Genomic DNA, 21,762 nt, shown 5'->3' with positions numbered 1-21,762 from the left:
AACTGAGAACCGGGCAGTTACACAAATAAAACATCTAGCCCAGAACAAATAACTTAAGGGATTGGCCTAATCTATTTAGAAATAAAACACAATTCATAAGAGTAATGAACTCAATGTTGTGACAAGGATTAGAAATCTGAGAAAGTGTTGAGATCATCACCAAAGAGACAAAAGTGGATGCAATATTATAAGAGAATATGATTTAAGGTGAGAAAGCAAAAATCCAATTAACATTAGAGACCATAAGCCTCAATCTGTGGCAGCAGGAATTGATAAAAAGAGTCAGGTATGATAAGGGAAACTTCAAGGTAGAAACTGTAGATTTGAAGAGCAATCATGGTATGTATAATAGCATTACTTTTGAGTTATACACAAAGGTCAAAAGTGGAAACCAGTGGTTCAACTTGTGCCCTAAGAAGTTTGCATCCCTAAAAGTTATGAAATTTGGAAAAAGTAAGAGAATAGGCAAGAAGAAAATTGTGCTTGATAAGAGCATTGACCATCATTGGGGTTATTACCTAACTTTAGGATGACAGGAGGTCCTTCAGGGACATAATTATTTTCTCATTGCCAAAGGATAGATGAGAGAATTAACAGCTACTGTGTCAAGTCACATGACTGCTGCCCTGGTACTCAGACATACATTTTGCCCAGCATCTATTCACTTATGTTAACTACAAAAAATGCCTAACATTCAAGCTGTAAGTTCTTGAGATGGTGAAGGTGTATTAGATTATATTATTGTTAAAAATATTCCTTACCCTTCCTACCACTAACATCAGGTTTGGCAGAAACATGTAGACAGATAAATTGCTGATAATATATTAAAAGGTATCAGTACATATCCCAAAATCAAAAACTGTTTTTGTGTGTGAAAAAACGTTTCCAATTTATGTCAGTCCAGTTGGCTTTAAATTTCCTCACAAATGTTTCAATAGCACTGAAAGCAGCTTATTTTGCAGTCAAAGCCGCTTTCTGTTGCTGCCTTTAGAAATCTGTATCCTAATGAAAGATAAGTTTAACCACCCAATTCGCATGCTGTGTGATTATTTTTAGAGAAACACCAGGCTTCCCTGTTACATATTAGCAGGAGTATATTATTACATGTGATGGGAATGTATTAAAACATCTGTTAAATATTTTTAAGTTAATTCAGGGCTATTATTTAATCTCATAAAGTTACAAACAAAAACAGTCTAATTTTTTGTGAAGCATTTAAAGAAAAGAAAATGGTAGACTGTGGTCTGGTTTAATTTACCCCTGCTTATAAATGGCAACTTTATTCTAAACAGTACAAGCAATCTCCTATACTAATTTCAAAAATAGAGAACTGGTGAGATAATCCTGTCAATTTTTAAAAAAATGTGAGAAATCTTTAAACGAAAAATCGATTTCACTACATGTTAAAATACTCTGTGCTTAATCCAACATATTGGTTGAGTTTTTTTCAAATTTGGTCATGGAAAAACTAAAATCTATGGATTCCAAGTTGCAAAGTATTTTACCTAAATTGCAACAAAACAAAACAACAATCAACAAACACTTGTTTGGGGGAGACAGTTTCCTAGCTGATTCTAGTAGGCAAGGCCTGAATTTTTGTTTTAGAAATTGAGACCCATGTTCTAGGTGTGGCTTTCTCTTCTAAGATGGGTGTTACACACCTGTCCTACATTCACTGAGTTCTCCCGAATAGACTGGTGAGATAATTTATATAAGAGCAACTGCAAGCAACTAATGCTATCACTAAGCTTAATTTTTTCAGAACTCACTCATTATTCTTGAGGTTAAGACCAGCTGAATTTCAAATGCAGTGCTAAAGATTCAAAATTGAATAAAAATATAGAAGCCTTATAAAATACATGTCTGAGAAGATTCCAAGCATTTTACATTCCTGTGGATCAGATAGAAGCAGCAAACACTCTTCAGGGTTCCGATATATCCTGAATTTGCTTCTCCACTTCAGACCAGGAAAGCAGACCAAAAGTAAATTTGAGGTGGTAAGAGATTTTAGGGTTTGTAAATCTATAAAATTTACACATGAAAATGTTAAACTGTGTGTGTCTCTCTGAAAAAGGCTATTTAAAAACGGATTAGGATAATTTGGTAGGCCTCAAGAGTTGTATTGTTTTAGTTTTGTAATAATTAGGCTTTTGAGATTCCTCCATATGGTTCATTTTTATGTCATGAGATATGTGTTTTTTAAAATTAAATCAATTAAACATTTCGATCATGTCCTTAATTACTATTCATTTAAGTTTCAGCACTAGAAAGTATATAATTATTAAAAATCAATGAAAAAGTTTATAGTTATAATCTGTAAAATAATAAAATCCTGCATTTCTATCAATTCTATTTCTTACCAATTCATTCCTCACAGATATAGTTGTGCAGTGTGTATCTCTCCGACTCCTCCATTTTAAATAATGTGTACACACAATCAAAATGTTTTACCAAGATATAAGTCACTAAGGCCAAAGATCTACCTGTTTCTTTTTTTCAGTTAGCATTTCTCTTTTCTTCTTTCTACTTCTACCTCTTTGGATAGTCAGCCTTCCTTGGTTACTCAAGGCCAGCCATGGCCACTCATCTTCTTCCTTCCACACATCACTCTTGGAATCATTCTTTTTTTAACCCTGATCACATTCACTGTATTTTACACTGACTTTTCCTTCTCAACAATTAGTAAATCTTCTTACCCCTCTCTACATCTTATAAGTATTTTGCCTTATTTTACTTGTATTTTAATTTTCTCAACACTTTCTATTCATCCTTATAATTACCTTCCTTTAAAAATATTAAGAAAATCCTACCTTTCACTATTCCACTCTGAGACCAGTGCTACAGTATCTGCAGAAATATCTGAGTATATGCACTAAAAATTGAAGAATGATCTGCATTAACAAAAAACAACATAGTGACTAGATGTGGAAGGGAGAGGCAAAGAGAACTCACAGGAACAAATCAGAAAAATTACAGATATATAAATTTTCCAAAATGGCATAAATAAAATCTTTTATGAAATACTCTAATACCCAGTTTATTTTAAATGAAGCAATCTGGGGCATCTGAAAATACAAAGTAAAAAAGCAAAATGGAAAAAAGGTCTTACGGTGATGGTTCCAAAACAATGCTATTAGCTTGTGTTGATGATGGTGATCTCTGATTCACAAATACTTCACTTGGGGAAGTGTGAACCACATGGTCCACCAAATGACCAACTGAAGATGGTCGTAACCGGGTTCCTTCTTGTGTGAATGCAGAATTTCGACTAAATAAAGAGGTAGAAACACTGAATTAAAATATGCTTTAATTAAATTTTTCCAAGTTTCTTTTTAAAAAATTATTTTAAAGATATGGGGTGCAATTCAGGATTAGGGATACAAATGGTCATCGCACAGGTAAAGTTTGGGCCTCCCTTGGGTCCCCATTTTGCCTGGTTTGAGGTCAGGAACCCTCATTGATAATGTGTTCCTTTTACCTTTCTGCTCCCCCGCCTGGCAGTATTCCACTACTGCCAATCCCTTTTAGTATTATGGTAAATATTCAGGGGTCTGCTTATGAGTGAGGACATGTGGTACTCTGTTCTTTGTTTCTGTGATAGGTCACTGAGTATGACAGACTCTAAATCCATCCAAGTTGCCACAAAGTTCAAGTGTTTGTCCTTCTTTATGGCTGTGTAGTATTCCACTGTATACATATTTCTTAATATATGGTTGCATCAGAAGTGGGTGTGTGTTTTTAAGACGAACCACGTTGACTAAGAAGTCTCTCTGACAGTGTAATATAAACAGAAAGAACACAGAATGGGAAAGTGTGATCTGAGTTATTGTCAACAATCTGCTGAAAGGCTTTTACCTATTCATTCATATATTATCTCCAACTACCCTAATGTTTCTAGGTTTTAGTCACTACAATTTTGTCTTATTCAGCATTCATGAAGGGAATAGAATAAATGCTTTAGAAATATTTTCTAGTCTAAATTATTTATTTATTTATTTTTGAGTTGGGAGTCTCACTCTGTCACCCAGGCTGGAGTGCAGTGGCACACTCACAGTCACCCCAGCGTTGACCTGCTGAGCTCCAGTGATCCTTTTGCCTCAGCCTTCCAAGTAGCTGGACCTACAGGCACGTGGTACCATGCCCAGCTAGTTTTTGATCTATTGTAGAGACGAGGTCTCGCCAAATTGCCCGGGCTGGTCTCAAACACACGGGCTCAGGCAATCTACTCGCCTCAGCCTCCCAAAGTGCTGGGTTACAGGCTGAGTCACTGAGACCGGCCTAAATTATTTTTTAAACCTTAAGTCCTAAGAATAGATACTGAATACCATACTTTCATCCTTCTAACAGTCACATGAATTAATATTGTCATTATAATCATTCATTACAATAACTGAGCATTTATTATCTGCCAGGCACTGTTCTAAGCACTTCATTTACTCCTCATAACAATACTATAAAGATACTATTGTAAGTATAGTTTTGTAAATGAGGAAAATGAGACAGAGATTAATGAATCTGCCCAAAATTCAAATGCATAGTGACTCTAGGGCCCATGCTCTTTAACCACCACCCTATACTCTTTATACTTGTTTTTTTTTAAGCCAGAGTCTCACTCTGTCACCCAGGTTGGAGAGCAGTGGCATGCTCTTGGCTACCTCAGGTTTGATCTGCTGGGCTCAGGTGATTCTTCCACCTCAGCCTTCCAAGTAGCTGGGACTACAGGCACGCGCCACAATGCCTGGCTGATTTTTTGATTTATTGTAGAGACAAGGTCTCACCAAGTTGCCCAGGTTGGTGTCAAACCTCTGGGTTCAGGCAATCCTCTCACCTCTGCCTTCCAAAGTCCTGGGAGCATAGGCATGAGCTACCACACCCAGCTATAATTTTTTTAAAAATATCTTTTAGATCATACCTAAAATTGTTTCATTAACCACAAAATTAATCAGATCTACTGATTACTTAGCTATTAATTACTCAAGAAATTAATTACTTGAGTCCTTTGGTTTAAATTTCTTGTGTTGATGGGCTCGGTGGCTCAGCCTGTAATCCCGCGCCTTGGGAGGCCGAGGTGAGTGGATTGCCTGAGCCCATGGGTTCGAGACCTGCCTGGGCAACTTGGCGAGACCTCATCTCTACAATAAATCAAAAAATTAGCCGGGCATGGTAGCGCACACCTGTAGTTCCAGCTACTTGGAAGGCTGAGCAGAAGGATCGCTGGAGCCCAGCAGGTCGAGGCTGCAGTGGCTGGGAGTGTGCCACTGCACTCCAGTCTGGGTGACAGGAGTGAGACTTCAACTCAAAAAAAAAAGAAAAAAAAATTTTTTGTGTTTTCTATAATTGTTTAGTGGTGGTGGTAAAAATTGCTGGCTGCAAATGGCAACAGAAAAAGAAGGTCTGCGTTTTCTTCAAATAAGCTGCAAAGTCTTTGAATATATAAAATCTTTTATAAGGAAAAATGACTTAGCAATCTGAAATCAACAAACAGAGATTACTGAGTCAACTTTTCCTGGCAGTAATTTTTAATAGCTAGGTATTAAAGTTCTGTGAACCAAACTGTTTATGTATTTATTTTATGTCCAATATGTAGAAGCTTATTCTCCAGCTGACCATACCCATCAGTGCTATTGCTTTTAGAATTTAATGCAAACTTATTAGACATTAAGGTTCATAAAACATTTCTAAAGGAAGACTTATTCAGATATTATATTCCATACCAAAACTCAAGTATTTTATAAATGAACCTTTTAGATGAACAAAGTATGTTAATATGTTGACACATATTTGCTTTCCATTATCTTAATTACACAGACAGTATAACACACAACACATTTATTAACACTAAAAAATTAAAACAGTCAACATCTTTGGCTAGTATATTTGGCTACTTTATTACCTTATTATCATCTATACCAAAACATAAAATTTCTGTGAGAAACGAACTGAAGTATATACACGGTAAGTGCTGAATCACACAGTGCTTCTTAGTATAGTAATAGTTAAGTTAATGGGGACTGGTGTTGGAAATCACTTTTTCTAAGTCATAGAAATTGCTAGAGTCATGGTTTAGGTGATGGTTTAAGTAGAGAATCACAATTACTAGAAAAGCGTTCTCAAACAATATATGCTCCTCTAGAAATTCTGCTGGGAATTCACATGGAAAATGATTATGTCAACATCAACCACATGAGATTTATTTATGTCTACTAGTGGAGTTTTATTTATCGGTTACGATCCTAACTGTGAAAGTCAATTGCTGAGGAAAGTGAGGCTGAGGGTTCTTGTTCAATGCCCTGCTCCCTCATTCCCCAAAGCTATTCCATACTACTTCTGCGATGAGCAGCAGACGAAGAGAAAATAATGCTCTGGAGCAACAAAAATCATGTTTGACCAAAATAGTTAAATTTTTACATATTTTGATCTTCAGGCAATAACACTATACAGTCAATAATTTAGAAATTAGCAAAATTCACACCTGATATTGGTCTGTACTTACTGATTAGGAGTTCCAGGTGGAGACCGTGATGGAAGGCTCTGTGTTTCTAACCTGTCATCAGATAATGAATTTCTGCTTACTACTTCCCAATCCATTAATTTCCGTGCCAAGGGTTTACTTGGGGATCTGTAGAAATGAATTGAATACTATGTAGAGTTTTATTTTTATACCCAAGCTATGAATCAGTCCTAAAATTTGTTTTAATAGATCATATTCTAGATGAGTCAACATAAAATAGTTTAATTATAAGAAATTAATGCATTTAGAGGCTATTTATCAGATAATTTCCTAAGAAAGTACATTTTCTTTATATGAACAATAAAGGCTAGGAAGAGCTGGATACAGAATAGGTAAGAAAGAGAGAGAAGAAATAAGAAATAAGAGAGAAGAAAAAAGTAGTCTGCTCTGTTTTCACAAGAATATTATCAATATCAGGGATACTGCCCATTTCTATTCCAAAGTAATATGAACTCTAGTTTATTTTTGGATGTATTAAACAATTCCTAGCACATTATCTCCTGAATGCATCCAGATTCTCAATTCTTTGCCACAATGAAGACCGAACAAAAAAGATAATCATGCATAGTATATGTTATTTATAATTTTTAGTTTACATAAAATAGGCTAGTAGATTTTTTTCTCTTTTTACAAAAACATTTTGGAAGGTTAGCAATTCTGTCTTGAGGTAGGGACTATAAGGATATCTTTTATTATCTATCTATATATTGTCAGTTGCCATAGTGATAAAGAAGAGAACTAAGTGATCTTTTAAGAAAAATATCCTGATATTGATTTATTCAGATAAAATATTTTAAACTATGCAGAGTTCATAAACCCTTAGAGTCTTAGAAATGTTAGCATGAAGTCTTTTGATATGCAAATTCAGATACTGGCTAAAATTAATTGAAAATATATGACATCTATTTAAGTGACTAGCTTTTCGAAAAGTAGAGTTAAGATGGAGGCTAATAAATGATTTAAGCTACCTATTTCAGTAATAAATTCACTGAAGTATATAAAATTATTTTTTATTACAGCACAGTTAAAACAAATATATCTTACTACAAAATCCAATGTACGTAGAAGTACCTATTTGTGTAAAATAAAAAAAATGAAGACTATTTTTGGTTAGGATTGATAGGATTCATAGGTCTTCATTATGTAAATTTGGACTTATATTCAGATTTTCCAATAATAAAAAAAATTGCACTTAGTACTGCATTTACTTCTTAGCTTATAGCTATTTTTCTCCCTCTCATTATGTACTATGTACACTTTTGTGTGGCTAAAAATAAAAATTACCAAGCAAGGCACAAAGCAAATGTAATAATGGTAAGTCATTCAATTACATTAAAACTTAATAAGATCATTATGTGCCAAGATTCTAATGTCATTAAGTTTGTAGTTGCACTGTCAGCTTAGAATTTCTTTTCCAATATATTAAACACGTAGAAAAAAAAAACTGGACTAAGAGCATGGTAGCATAGACCAAAGAGTACCTGATAAACCATTATTATGTGCACAGTAGGAAGAATTAAAATAATGATGAGTGGGTACCCTGAATCCTAGTTCTAGCTTCCCAGTAGACAAATCTCTCAAGTTTCTATATCTAACTATAAAAACTTGCTAGTACAAGTAATCCTTAGATATCTTCCTACCACCTAAATTTTACATCTAAATTTTCAGTGCAACATTTTAGCTCATTAATTTTACTAAACCATGAAAAACTTAAGTTACTTATGAATCCAAACCACATGAGTGTCCTATCATTTTAGGAATTCATAGTCAAACGTTTTTTAGATTGGTCTAATGACATTTTAATATAAAAATAGGCATTTTCTAAAGATTATGTAATATTATTGGTTAAAAGACAATGACTCAGATTTCATTTTCTATAAGTGAATTCAATGTTATTTAAGCATGAACATTTCTCATTATCATGATTTTACATTATAGGATTTTTACCTCAAGACAATTCAGGACATCATTTAGTTCAACCACTTCATAATACAGTGCAAATTTTTATAACAGTCACAACAGTATGAAAATAAAGCATATTATCTCATGCATCTGACTTTCAAATTAAAGATTAACTTATCATCTTCTGGCTCTTCTACTAATGCTAATTCTTGTTGTTAATAAACTATTTTTTCCCTCACATATTAGACTGCTTAATGTATGCTGTATGAGAGTCACTAACTATAGTCAAGAGATCAACTACTTTCATTTTCCAAGAGAGGAAAAAAGTCATTTGAAGGAAGAAAAATTTCAGTACACTCACCTGAAGCATCAGAACACTTTACTGCTGTTAATGGAATATACATGGTTGGAGACACTTTGAATTTAAAACTAAACTTCAGGTGTTTAATTTTATTAACAGTTTTAACCTCAGAGACCCACCCACTCAAGCTTGCTGTCTATGTTTCCTGTTAAGTGTGGAAATTTCAGAGAAAAAAATACCACACTGCATCACTGTGTTTGCAATGTGGTAAGTTTATTTTCTGACCATGGCACCTTATTTTTCTGTTGTATGAGAACATTGTTTTTCTATCTTCTTAGATATTATGATATGACAACTGAAAAAGTATGAAAGCAATCTGAAGAGCTGATATATGAGAAAAAATAACTTATTTAATTATTGCTAAAAGTCTTATCATATGAAAAGTTTAAGGAGAAATCCTTAGTATCCATTCATATTGTCAGCTAAAATCCCAGGAAAGACAAGAACTCTAGAATTCTCTAGTACTTTAACAAAATAACTTAGTAATTGCTAAAACCATTAGAGAACTTTAATAGCTATGCATCAAGTCACTACAATAAGATTCGGGCATATTAGATAAACAATCCCAGAAAAACTTAGTCTTTGGAGAAAGAGTGATCAATAAAAGATCCAGTACTGGCCAGGCATGGTGGCTCACACCTGTAATCTCAGCACACTGGGAGGCTGAGACAAGAAGACTGCTTGAGTCCAGGAGTTTGAGGTTAGCCTGGGTACCACAGCGATACCTAATTTCTACAAAATAAATAAATAAATAAATTAGCTGGGCATGTTGGCGTGCACTTGTAGTCCCAGATACTTGGGAGGTTGAGGTGGAAGGATCACTTGAGCCCAGGAGTTGGAGGTTGCGGTGAGCTGTGATCATGCCACTGCACTCCAGCAGAGGTAACAGAGTGAGACCACGACTCAAAAAACAAAACACATTTTAATAAGTTCTGTGTTATTAAAACCTTGTCCCAGCTGATAACTTATTTCAGAGAGGATCCATACAATTCCAGCATAACAAAAGGAACAGGAGAGTTACCTAAGGCTTATCATATTGGAATTTAACTATTTATTGAACAATGCATATTTGTTTTATAAAATAATCTATTAAAGAACTTTATGTTTTAATAATATACAAAATGAACAACTAAAATGCAGGTATAACTGCATATTTCTAAAGTCTCATATGATTGAAATATTAAAATATTAACACATATAAAGAAATGATTTACATGTGATAGTAACCTTAATATATAAATACACCTATGATTTGGTACTCATATTTGGACATTATAGTACATAAAGCTAGTCATATCACATGTTCTATATTTTTTATAAATATCTAGAAAAAAAGGTAAGTTTATTCTTAGGAAAGAAATAAAAAAGGTGCAAGTATATTGTTATAGTTTTATAACACTAAGAATCAGAAGAACATCTTGATTTTAAAAAATCAGAAAATGAGTGTTACAAGTTATAGTACTGAGAATTAAAACAAATACATTCTAAATTAAAACAATGAAGTTGACAGGAAATAAATTATTTCTTTCTCAAGAGCAACTGCAAGGAAAACAATGTCATAGTAACATTTTACTGCAGATAACATCGTTATGCATCTAACACAGCGAAAGGCTACAGCCCTGACAAGCTGAATCCTTCCCACATCAAGGCATTTTTATCTATTGTTTTCTTTTTTTTAACTTGTACCACTTCATAAAACAGCTGTGTTTTATTTTTGTTTATTGATTTTAAAGATGTGGGGTACAATTCAGGATTAGGGATACACAAGGTCATTGTACAGGTAAAGTCTGGGCCTTCCTTTGGTCCCTTACTTTGTTTGGTTTAGGATAAGGCACCTTTATTGATGTTGTCTCCTCCCCCATCCCCCCCGCCCCCCCAGCAGTATCCTGCTACTGCCAATCCCTTTCTTAAAGTATTATGGTAAATGAGCTCAGCCTGTAATCCCAGCACTTTGGAAGGCCCAGGCGAGTGGATTGCTTGAGTCTGTATAAATGACTGTTTTCCTATTGTACAAATCAGGATGAAACAACCCCGGAATGAAGGTAAAAGCGCAAATAAATCTTATTCAAACATATTTTAAAAGTTTCAGTAATTTTTGCTTCAAATGACCTTACTCCAAGAAGTTCATATTATTATTTATTTTTTATATAATCAAAATATTAAAACATGAACACTTATTAAGAAATGATTGATAGGTGTTCAGGACATATTACTGTGACTATCTCAGACAGGTTTTGCAACAACTTCGTCCCTGGAGGTGGGAATGTAAAGGAGGGAATCATTGAGTGAAGTTTATAGTATACAATAGAAGTATTTGCCAGGTTACAGATTTCACCATCATAAATGACTAGATTTTTCAATATCAAAGAAAATGTGCATGATATGTTAAGTGATAAAATCAAACAACAAAAAGTATGAAATAATTATGAAACAAATATATACATACATAAATGTATCTCTGAAAGTAAGTGCATGAAAAAATCTTGAAGGACACATACCAAAACATTTTAAGTTAGTTGTTGTCTTGGGATGACAATTCTTCTTTATGTTCCTCAAGGTTTTAAATATAATGAGCTACCACTTATATTCCAAAAAAAAGAGGCAATTTCTACTTATCTTTTAACAATATGATTTAAATATGGAAATGGGCTTGAAAACATGAAATAAGTCATTATATTACTCCAAACTATTTCTTAAAAAAGGAGAGCACCACCCAACAAAATATTATATTAATGATACTTGATTCCTCCTATTCAGAGCTACAGTGCTCGGCACATTATTAATGTTCATACAAAAAAATCAGTAAATTAGACAAACGAGTTTATCATTCCCTTAATATGATTTATTGTTTAGTTAATGATCATGTGACAATTCTGTAATCATATTTAGAAAAAGTTTTTAATAAACTTAATTCATCTTAAAAAAATTCAGACAATAAAACAGAATTGGCTTACCTTGCAAATACCCTGTCTTTATTTGCCTTTTCTTTGCCATACTGAACTGACTGGACTTCAGTTCTCCCACTGAAATACATAAATATGCACAACAAGAACATTGTAAGGAGAACTACAAGATAAAATGACAACACACAACATTTTACAATTTCAAAAGAGCCATTTCTAGTAGAGAAAAGCAGGGAATAAGAAGGAAAGACTGAACTACATTCTAGTTCTACCTGTACAAATAAGGCTTAACTGCAGTTCTTCCATTAATGAACAAAGACACTTCTTTTTTTTTTTTTTGAGTTGGAGTCTCAGACTCTGACACCCAGGCTGGAGTGCAGTGGCATGCTCATAGCCACCACAACCTTGACCTGCTGGGCTCAGGTGATCCTTCCACCTCAGCCTTCCAAGTAACTGGATCTACAGGCATGCACCACCGTGCCCAGCTACTTTTTTGGAGGGGGGGTTTATTGTAGAGATGAGGTCTCACCAAGTTGCTCAGGTTGGTCTCAAACCCGTGGGCTCAGGTAATACTCTCACCTCAGCCTCCCAAAGTGCTGGGATTACAGGCGTGAGCCATCATACCCGGCTGAATCACAGACTTAAATGTAAACGTTAAAACTACAGAACTCCTAACAAAAAGATAAATCTTTGTGACCTTGTGGGCAAAGATTTCTTAAATACGATAAAAAAAAGGAAGGGAACTTTATTAAAATTTAAAACTTGTGCTCTTCAGAGGACACTAGCAAGTAATCTCAAGATAATAGCAAGCATTGACGAGGATGTGGTGGAGCTGAAACTCCACCACATAAAAGCAAACTCAGGAACAGGCTGATTAAAAAAAAAAATTGTTGGGGGAAGGGAGCAACACCAATTTTGAAAAAACAATTGGCAGTTTCTCACAATGTTAAACATACATTTATCATATGATCTGGTCATTATACTCCTCAGTATTTACCCAAGAAAAATTAAAGCAAACATCCATCCAAAGACTTTCACACACATATTCATAGCAGTTTTATTTGAAACAGTCCAAACTCAGAAAGAACTCAAGTGAGAAAACCTGCTTGATGGCCATCAAGTAAATAGATAAATTATGGTATATCATACAATGGAATATTACTCTAAAATAAAAAGAAATAGTCAATAAAGACAACATGGATAAATCTCAAAATAATTATGAGTAAAAGCAGCTACACCAGAAAGAACACTTCGTATATGTTTCAATTTATACAAAACCCTAGAAAATGCAAACCAGTCTACAGAGAAAAAAGCAGACCAGTGGTTACTTGAGGATGAAGGGAGGGAGACATGGGCTACAGATGGGCACGAGAGAGCTTTCGGGTTAAATACGCTTACTATCTTTATTACAGTGATGAATTCGTGGATATATGTATTTCCAAACATCAAATTTTACACTTTGATTATAGTAGTTTATTATATGCCAATTTCCTTCAATAAAGCTGTTAAAATATTATTTTATTCAACTTTTAAACGTATAGATTTATTTAAGTTCATAATCTTCTGTTGAAAAACATGTAAAATCTGCCAATACTAGGCCTATCTTTTCCCAAGGGCAGCAATAGCTTGAATGGCAGGTGTTGCTCCCTTCCCCCACCAATTTTTTTTTTTAATCAGACTGTTCCTGAGTTTGCTTTTATTAATATCTATGGCAGAAATTTCCTTGTTTCAGTGTCAGTTTTTCTCCCAAACTGGTTTCTTCAACTGTCATTTATATTTGTAGTCATCATGTCTAGATTTTGTTTGCTGTGGTAGAGTTTAGATAACTTCCTTAATTTTTTTCTCATCTTACTTGAGACCCGTTTGAATTATAGCTAATGGCTGCTTACTGCCTCCTATTTATTTCTTTGGCACCTAAGTGAAATGGTGTGTGCTTATATGTTATATTTGCAAGGACAGAGGAGAGAAGAATGAGTTCTAGCAGAGGGTAAGGGCAGTCTTTGTAAAATTACCCTGGAGGTCACTGAGGAATTAAATTCCCTGAGTAAATACCCTTAGGGTTTGTACTATTCTCATTTTATATAAAGACTAAGAGATTTTTTCCTTACCTGCTGAGGTTTAGTAACAGTAGATAAAGTTTTTTGCTTTTTCCTTGAATTTCATCACTGATCTGATTCTCTCTCAGTCTATTTACCTTCAAAATTTACAAGCACTGTCCCCTTACTTTTCTCAACATTGCTTTTAGGAAAGTAAAAGGGATTTAAATGTGGCATCAAACCACTTAGGATTATCAGCTGTGTTCTTTTCATGGTTAAAATTTCCAAGTTCTATCTAATTGTTGCTACTAAACTTTTGAGCTACTTTTACTCATTTTTCTTGGGGTTGGGGGCATGTATTTTTAATGATACATCCTGCGCTAATCTTTACACTGTTACTTTTACTGAGATGACAAATTAGGCCTTTATAAATGTTTAGACTTATTTTTTGAGACACATCTAAACATTTTACTTGTGATCATGTAACATGTAACATGAATTAATCTAATACATAATGGTCAAGGATTTTATTTATTGAAGATGAAATATCTTATTTTGTGAAGCAGAAACAAATAAGAATGAGTAAGATTTGTTTTACTAAAAGACAATTTTTTTTTTTTGAGTCATGGTCTCATGCTATCACCCAGGCTGGAGTGCAGTGGCATGATCCTGGCCCACTGTAGCCTTCAACTCCCAGGTTCAGTTTCCTGAGTAGCTGGGACTACAGGTGCATCTCATCACACTTTGGCTAAGTTTTTGATTTTTTTGTAGAGATAAGGTCTTGCTATGTTGCCCAGGCTGGTCTCAAACTCCTGGGCTCAAGCAATCCTCCCACCTCAGCCCAGCCTCCCAATGTACGGGAATTATAGGTGTGAGCCACAGTACCCAGTCTTAAAAAATAATAAGTTTTCCTACTTATATGATTCTTACTGGATTCCATGTAAAAACTAGCTTGCATGAGCCTTTTAAGAATTACAGAGGTAAAACTAAACAAAGTGCCTTCCAATTTAGTTATTATTCAAAGACTGATGCCTTCAGGAATAAATAAAAACTATCAAGAATAAGACCATTTTAGAAAAAGGAACCTGGGTTCAATGACTAAGTCTGATTTTGCCAAATAGTCATTTTGAACTCTTTACAATAAAGGTCTTGAAAACTCAAAAATATGCTAAATCATACATTTAAAACTAAAGCAATCATATATTCATGTGGAAGATATCTTGGTTTTTACAAATAAAATAAATGTGTTAGACCAAAAAAAAGTTTTCATGTAAATATTTAATATACAATAGAAATAAAAACATCTGTCTTCATCATAAATTAGTAAATGTGGTTAAATTACTTCAGAAAATAATGACCTAGAACACAGTTAATCAAACAAGTTTCTCAATGAGGGGGGATCCCTCATGTGTTTATTCTTACATGTTTAAACTTCAGTCACTTTCAAAAAGTACTCAGTTTGGCGCAAGATACCTGTAGAGATGCCTTTTCCACTGCTCAAAACAGTTTTGTCAATTTTGAGGCCTTTTAGTGCTTCTGTCATTTTTTGTTCCATCTCTTCCACATTGTCAAAACATTTTCCTTTGAGGATTTTTTTCATCCGAGGAAACAAAAAAAAAAAGCAGCTTGGGGCGAGATTGGGTGAATAGGGCAGGTGGGGTCCAGGAGTCATGGGTTTTTTTGGTTCAAAAACTGCTGAACACTCAGCCCGGTGTGGGCAGGTGTGCTTGTAAATCATGCACCATGAAAGAGGCAAAGGCATGGAACCTCAAAAAAAAAATCACAAGTTGAATGCAGCCCCTCACAACAACGCTAGCTGGTAAACTGCTGCTGATGGGTTTCACTCACCTAGTGGAAGAAGCCTTATTGCAAGGGGGCTGCCCTCCAAAAACAATTCCATTTTTTTTGGGTCCCCCTTTGTACAGCACAAGAACCTATAGAACTTTTTGCTAGTATAGACATAGAAGTTGAACTCCATGGGGATTTTGACTCAGTATAACAAAGATTCTATAATTCCATAAATGAGACCTTTATTTTAAAGAAAGGGAAAAAATCCAGTAAAGCCTTAATACAGAAACAATACTTACCAGTACCGGAATTTTGAACCTAATGTAAAATAATGTGCAAAAAAATTCTTTTGAGGTGGAAGTGGTCTGTCCAAACGGAAGAATGTGTGATGTTCTACACACGCTTTCCACAAATTTTTACATGCTCTGTAATTCACCATATTAAATCCCAATAATGTTTCTCTAGATTCATGCTGTAATAAATGACAAAATGCAGAGAATACCAGGAAAACGTCAGGATCTAATGCTCCATTTAATTTATTTTTGACAGATAAATTATTCTAGTATTGCAAACATGTATCGCTCTAATAATTTTTTTGCTTATACAATAAAAAGGCAGTAAAATATATTAAAAGGTTTAGAAAATATGGTTCTTGTTCAGTAACATTACAACTCTTAGGAACTTTTACTTTGGATTACAGTTAGAAATAAGTTTAAAATTTTGATACACATCTATTTTTAACACTTATTAGTTAAGATTCTGCTTCAAAATATAATTCAGCTCACAAATTAAACATTATGACATATCATCACAACTTTTAACAGTATCAAAATTTTATGAATATGTCCAGACTGTAAATAAATAAGAACATTCAGCAGCTCTTGGCACTATTATACAATTCAGAATTTTATATAATTAGCACTAGAATAGACTCATTTCTTTAATTTTCTTGACAACTTTGGAACAAATTACTAAATAATTTAATTGAAGTAATCCATATATAGCAAAGTTCACACCCCATACAGTACAGCTCTGATTTTATGCAACCATTTAACCTCCACCAGACCAAGAAAATGGATCATGACTACCATTTCAGAGGTATCCTTTGTCTCTTCTTTCTACCACATTACCTTCCAAAAGGTAATCACTTTTCTGGCTTTATCTCCATAGATTAGTCATGCTTGTTCTGAAATTTACTGTATATACAGGGAATCAAACAGATGTGTCTTTAGGTCTGGCTTTTTTGATTCAATGTTATTTTTTGGATATATATCCATATAGTTGTGAAACAGTTATTCACTCATGCTCATTGTATTCTATTCTAATGAATATTCCACAGTCTATCTACTTTACTGTTTACAGATGTTTGATGTTTCTAGTTTGGGGATATAAGAATAAAGTAGCCATGCATGTTCCTGCAGGCTGTCTGGTGTACATGCATACACATTTTGTTGCTGGGTCGTAGGATGTATATATGTTAAGCTTTAGCAGATAATCCCCAAAGGTCTTCCAAAATAGTTAGGTCAATATACACTTCCTCCCACCAGTAGTCTATGCTCCACATACTCACTAATCATTTATTAGTCTTCTCTCACTTTATTGTTGCGGTGGGTATGTAGATATGGCACATGTTGGTTATAATTTGAACTCCCTGATAACAGATGAAGTTCAAAATGTCTTCATGTTAACAGTTATGTTGATAACTTTATTTGTGAACTGTCTGTTGAAGTCACTAGCTTATATTTCTATTGGGTTTAATACAAAACCAAGGACTTGAATGTGTGTGTATGTATTACATACATGTTCTTGCTATTTCACTGTTGCCATTTTAAGTTTTTGCATTGGGGGCTGATTCTGTCACCCAGGCTAGAGTGCAGTGGCATAATCATGGTTTACCACAGCCCCAACCTCCTGGGCTCAGGTGATCCCCTAAGTAGCTGGGACTACAGGCACATGCCACCACACTCAGCTAATTTAAAAACATTTTTTTTTTGGTAGAGGCAAGGTCTCACTATGCTGCCCAGGATGACTGTTTCACTATTCATGAACTGAATTATTAATTTAAGCTCGAGTCAAGCAAATTTTAGATTGATTTAAATAATCAATCTTTTCTTTGAAAGTTAAAAAGGTTTCTTTGTCCTGTTAAAGAAATATTTGCCCATCAAAGGTCATGAAGATATTTTCCATGAATAAACCACAGTAAAATGTCAATGTATAAAGTAATAAACTCTCATGTCAGAAAGTAATATTCTTAAAACATCACTTCTTGATTATTAGAAAATTAAATCTTAATTATGGTTAGCAGTTGTGTTATTTGCACTAACATATGCAGTTTACATGTTGTACCATAAACCATAAACATGCAAAGTAACAGAAAATATCTCACAGTCACTATGAAGCAATAATGCTTCTCAGTATCAACAAGATCTAAGATGCATGTATATTCCCTCTTTTTTGATATCGGGTATAACTTTAAAGAGTCTATATGTCATTTTAACATTCTACCAATTATATTTGGAATGAAACACATTTTTTTCAGTTTCAGATAAGTACATTGTATGAAGTTTGGGTACTTTAAAACAAAGAGATGTTTTAGAGAGAAAACACTAACAAGACAATCTTCTGTAGAGTATGCCTGTACATTGACATTTTCTTCCCCTCACATCTGATAGGTTGGGACATGTGCTGATGTCTCAACACGGCCTGAGGGAGGTGTATCTCACAAAATAGCTTGAAAACCTAATCATCATATTTATGAACCACAAAAACATCTCTGTATGCTGTCTTTAATCAATTGTTAGTTAACTTTTTGCTGTTATTACTTGTGGATAAACACATTCTTAACTAGTACACTACCCTAGAAAATGACTACGAGGGTTAAATGACATGAAAATGGTTGGTCTATTACCAGGCATACAGTAAGCTCTCAATAACTGTTAGATAAAATAAATATTATCGTTAACAACACTAATACTATAATGGGAGGCAGTTTAGAAAGGCTGACTCTTACAGTGCCACCTACAATTACTTTATGTGACTTATTTTCCTGTTCTTTAGTTTCCAGATAACAAGATTTTTATATTTTAATCATCTAAAAATTTATTGAAACATGTACAACAATGTTCATTAGCTGCATTAGTCATAATATCCACAATCTGGAAATTCCCAAACTGTCTACTAATAGAAAAATGAGTAACTAATTTATAGTATATATTTATTCAGTGGAATATCGTAAATAAATGGAACTGATGCTACGTGCAGTAACATGAATCCCATAAAAAATGCTAAGGGACAGAAGACAGACAGTAAAGAAAACAAACTGTTTTATTTCACTTTTTAAAGTTCAAAGAGAAGCAAAAGAATCCATGGTCATACATAATGGAGTAATGTTTCCCTTTGGAGTAATGTTTCCCTTTGGTCATACATAATGGAGTAATGTTTCCCTTTGGAGAAGTGGGCATTAGATCCAACAGCAATATTGTTAGCTACTGAGGTGGTGGTAATGTTCTATATATTAATCTAGGAGATGCTAATATGAGTATGTTTACTTTATCAAGTTATATACTTAAAATATCTATTCCGTTTCGTATTATGTTTTATACCTCAATAAAAATTATCTTAAAAAATCCTCCATATTTTGTGAACATAAATAAGAAACTATAGGTTATAGTCACTTAGTAGATCAATATCCTGTGATAAAATGCATCTGATCCAAAGACATTTTTCTGGTTTCAAGTACATTTTACACATATATACACACACAGAACAGTCTCAAAATCTGCATTAATTTGTCAAGATTTATAAGATTTCTAAAAAATAATACAAATCTAATAAAAAGCCTAGTTTAACCTGATGAAATAGATAAAATCATTTGCAAAATGAAACTGTTTCCATGATAACTCAATTTGTCACCCTTAATATATATGAAAAGCAATTACCACTCCAACACAGGGAGGAAATTTGCTGTAAGTTCATGAACTAGGAACTAAACAAACATTCAACTCTCATAAAATTAAATGAGTTTACATATGAAAGGAAGTACTGTAGATTTATTAGAAAAAAGAAAAAAAGGATATATAATATGCTCAGTTACTATCCTCCATGCTCAGTTACTGTCTACCCTGAGGATTGTTAATGAACATCATGTGTGAAAAAAGTTTCCAAGTTCAAGAGGCAGCAGAAGGGATGTCTGGAAGAACTTTAACACACTGGAGAAATAGATATATTTTGCTATAAAAAAGTGAATTCATGACCTCAGCAGACAGTTATCAACAGAATTAATTGCACTTTCACTTGTAGTCAAAGAAAAGTTTTGTCATGAATGAATAGGAATTTCTTAATCATATGAATAATTAGATCAGAACTTACCAATTCTTTTCTGAGTTGAATAAAAAACTGTTTGCACTTAAAAGAAATTTTTACAATCTTCAACCTGAACAAAAGAGAATAAACTGGAGTAGTATTGGATAAACATAAAAATTAACACATTAATAAAAAATACAAAAATAATCTTTTAAATTTATATTTACTAATATTGAAACATTTATCATCTATACATACACACAGTACATAAAGAATCATAAGTTTTTGATGTTTCATGTAAAAATAATTAGAATCTGTGTTCAACTGAGGAAGATTTTGTCAGACTATCTACTGTGAATTATACATTTCCAAACTTTGTATATCCAGAAATACTTTAAAAAGTTACAAATTAAAATTTCACAAAATATTATTAACATAATTGTTTAGTCTCTAAAACCATAAGCAATACTTGAAAGAAATGCTAAAATTTCATAGTTTTATGCAAGACCCAAAAAACATTTTTATTTAATTTTAAAAAGGATACCATTTAAAAATTTTATGTTCAATATTGCCTTTCTTCTTATATGAAACCCATATAAGACAATAAAAGTTCTCAAAGCCTCACTAGTATAATCAATATGAGCCAATTGTACAAATTGTCTCATTGTAACCATAAGACCTAAGTGTAATAAGACCAAACTTGCTTTGGAATCTTGTCCCAATTTTCTGAGTAAGTGTTTTCATGGCAATTCTGTTTGGATCTTCAGGACTCATGGTCCTATTCATCCAAGAAGCTCTCAGCATTCCCAAAGAATAAATTTCTCACACCTCAATCACTTGAGGAGGCAAATGCATGAGTCAACTTCAAGTATGCATGTTTAGAGTGGAGAAAAAGAAATATGCTGACGTTTCTGGTTTGGAAAACTTTATGCTCCTTTCAGGTCCTGAGCTTTCACTGGGAAGGGAAATAAGAATATGGAAAAATTCTATCATAGACAGAGGGCATTATTTCCGGCAAAAAAAGACTTAGTAAAATATGGACTATACTTATGGAAAAAAAGAGACAGATGCCTCAATTTAAAAAAATCCATGAAGACAACATATATATTTAGAAGTTATAACATTAATTTTCATCAATTATCATATAAACAACAAATAAAAACAACAAAAAACTCCATTTTTTTTGAGTTGGAGTCTCACTCCGTTGCCCAGGCTGTAGTACAGTGGCATGCTCACTGGCCACCCCAACGTTGACCTGCTTGGCTCAGGTGATCCCCGCCTCAGCCTTCCAGTTAGCTGGAACTACAAGCGCGCGCTACCGCCCCCAGCTAACTTTTGATTTATTGTAGAGAGGAGGTCTCGCCAAGTTGCCTAGGCTGGTCTTGAACCCACAGGCTCAGGCAACCCACTCGCCTCGGCCTCCCAAAGTGCTGGAGTTACAGGCTGAGCCACCGAGCCCGGCTAATTTTAGGTATATCTCTTATAAACAGTATACAGGTTGATTTTTTAAAAAAAGACATGCTCTTGCTATGTTGTCAAGGTTGGTCTTGAACTCCTGGGCTCAAGTGATCTTCCTGACTCAGTGTCCTGACATAGCTGGGAATACAGGCATATGCCACTTACCTGATTTAGATTGGCTTTTAAAGTCCAGTTTGAATAATTCAAAAAACGATAGATGAAAGACTAATAAGCACATGGAAAGATGCTCAACATCATTAGCCATCAGACAAATGCAAATACAAACTATAATGAGCAACTACTTCATATTCACCAGAATAGCTATAATTAAAAAAATGCAGGTGAGAAAGTGTAAAAATTGAACCCGCATACACTACTGGTACAAATGTAATATGACGCAACCAGGTCTGAAAAAAAAGTTTAGCAAATGTAATGGGTGTGGTGGCTCAAGACTTTAATCTCAGCACTTTGGGAGAGGCTGAGGCAGGAAAATCACTCAAG

At 33.9% G+C, this 21,762-nt stretch overlaps 1 protein-coding gene across 1 annotated transcript in view; it reads right to left on the bottom strand.

Moving 5' to 3' along the window:
- PTPN4 (protein tyrosine phosphatase, non-receptor type 4) overlaps nt 1-21,762 on the bottom strand; it is a 126,818-nt gene that overhangs the window by 32,544 nt on the left and 72,512 nt on the right. Inside the window, exons 11-15 of the mRNA XM_008059331.2 lie at nt 19,870-19,933; nt 15,801-15,973; nt 11,729-11,797; nt 6,494-6,619; nt 3,110-3,268 (exon numbers count right to left, since the gene is read on the bottom strand). Of these exons, the coding sequence (XP_008057522.1) occupies nt 3,110-3,268; nt 6,494-6,619; nt 11,729-11,797; nt 15,801-15,973; nt 19,870-19,933 (591 nt within the window). The remainder of the gene's footprint in view (nt 1-3,109; nt 3,269-6,493; nt 6,620-11,728; nt 11,798-15,800; nt 15,974-19,869; nt 19,934-21,762) is intronic.

The sequence above is a fragment of the Carlito syrichta genome, unplaced genomic scaffold (genome assembly GCF_000164805.1).
Source record: "Carlito syrichta isolate Samal-C Ts95f unplaced genomic scaffold, Tarsius_syrichta-2.0.1 Scaffold303994, whole genome shotgun sequence".
Taxonomy (NCBI): Eukaryota; Metazoa; Chordata; class Mammalia; order Primates; family Tarsiidae; genus Carlito; species Carlito syrichta.
The sequence above is the reverse complement of the archived record's forward strand: the minus strand, read 5'-3'. Positions and strand labels throughout refer to the sequence as shown.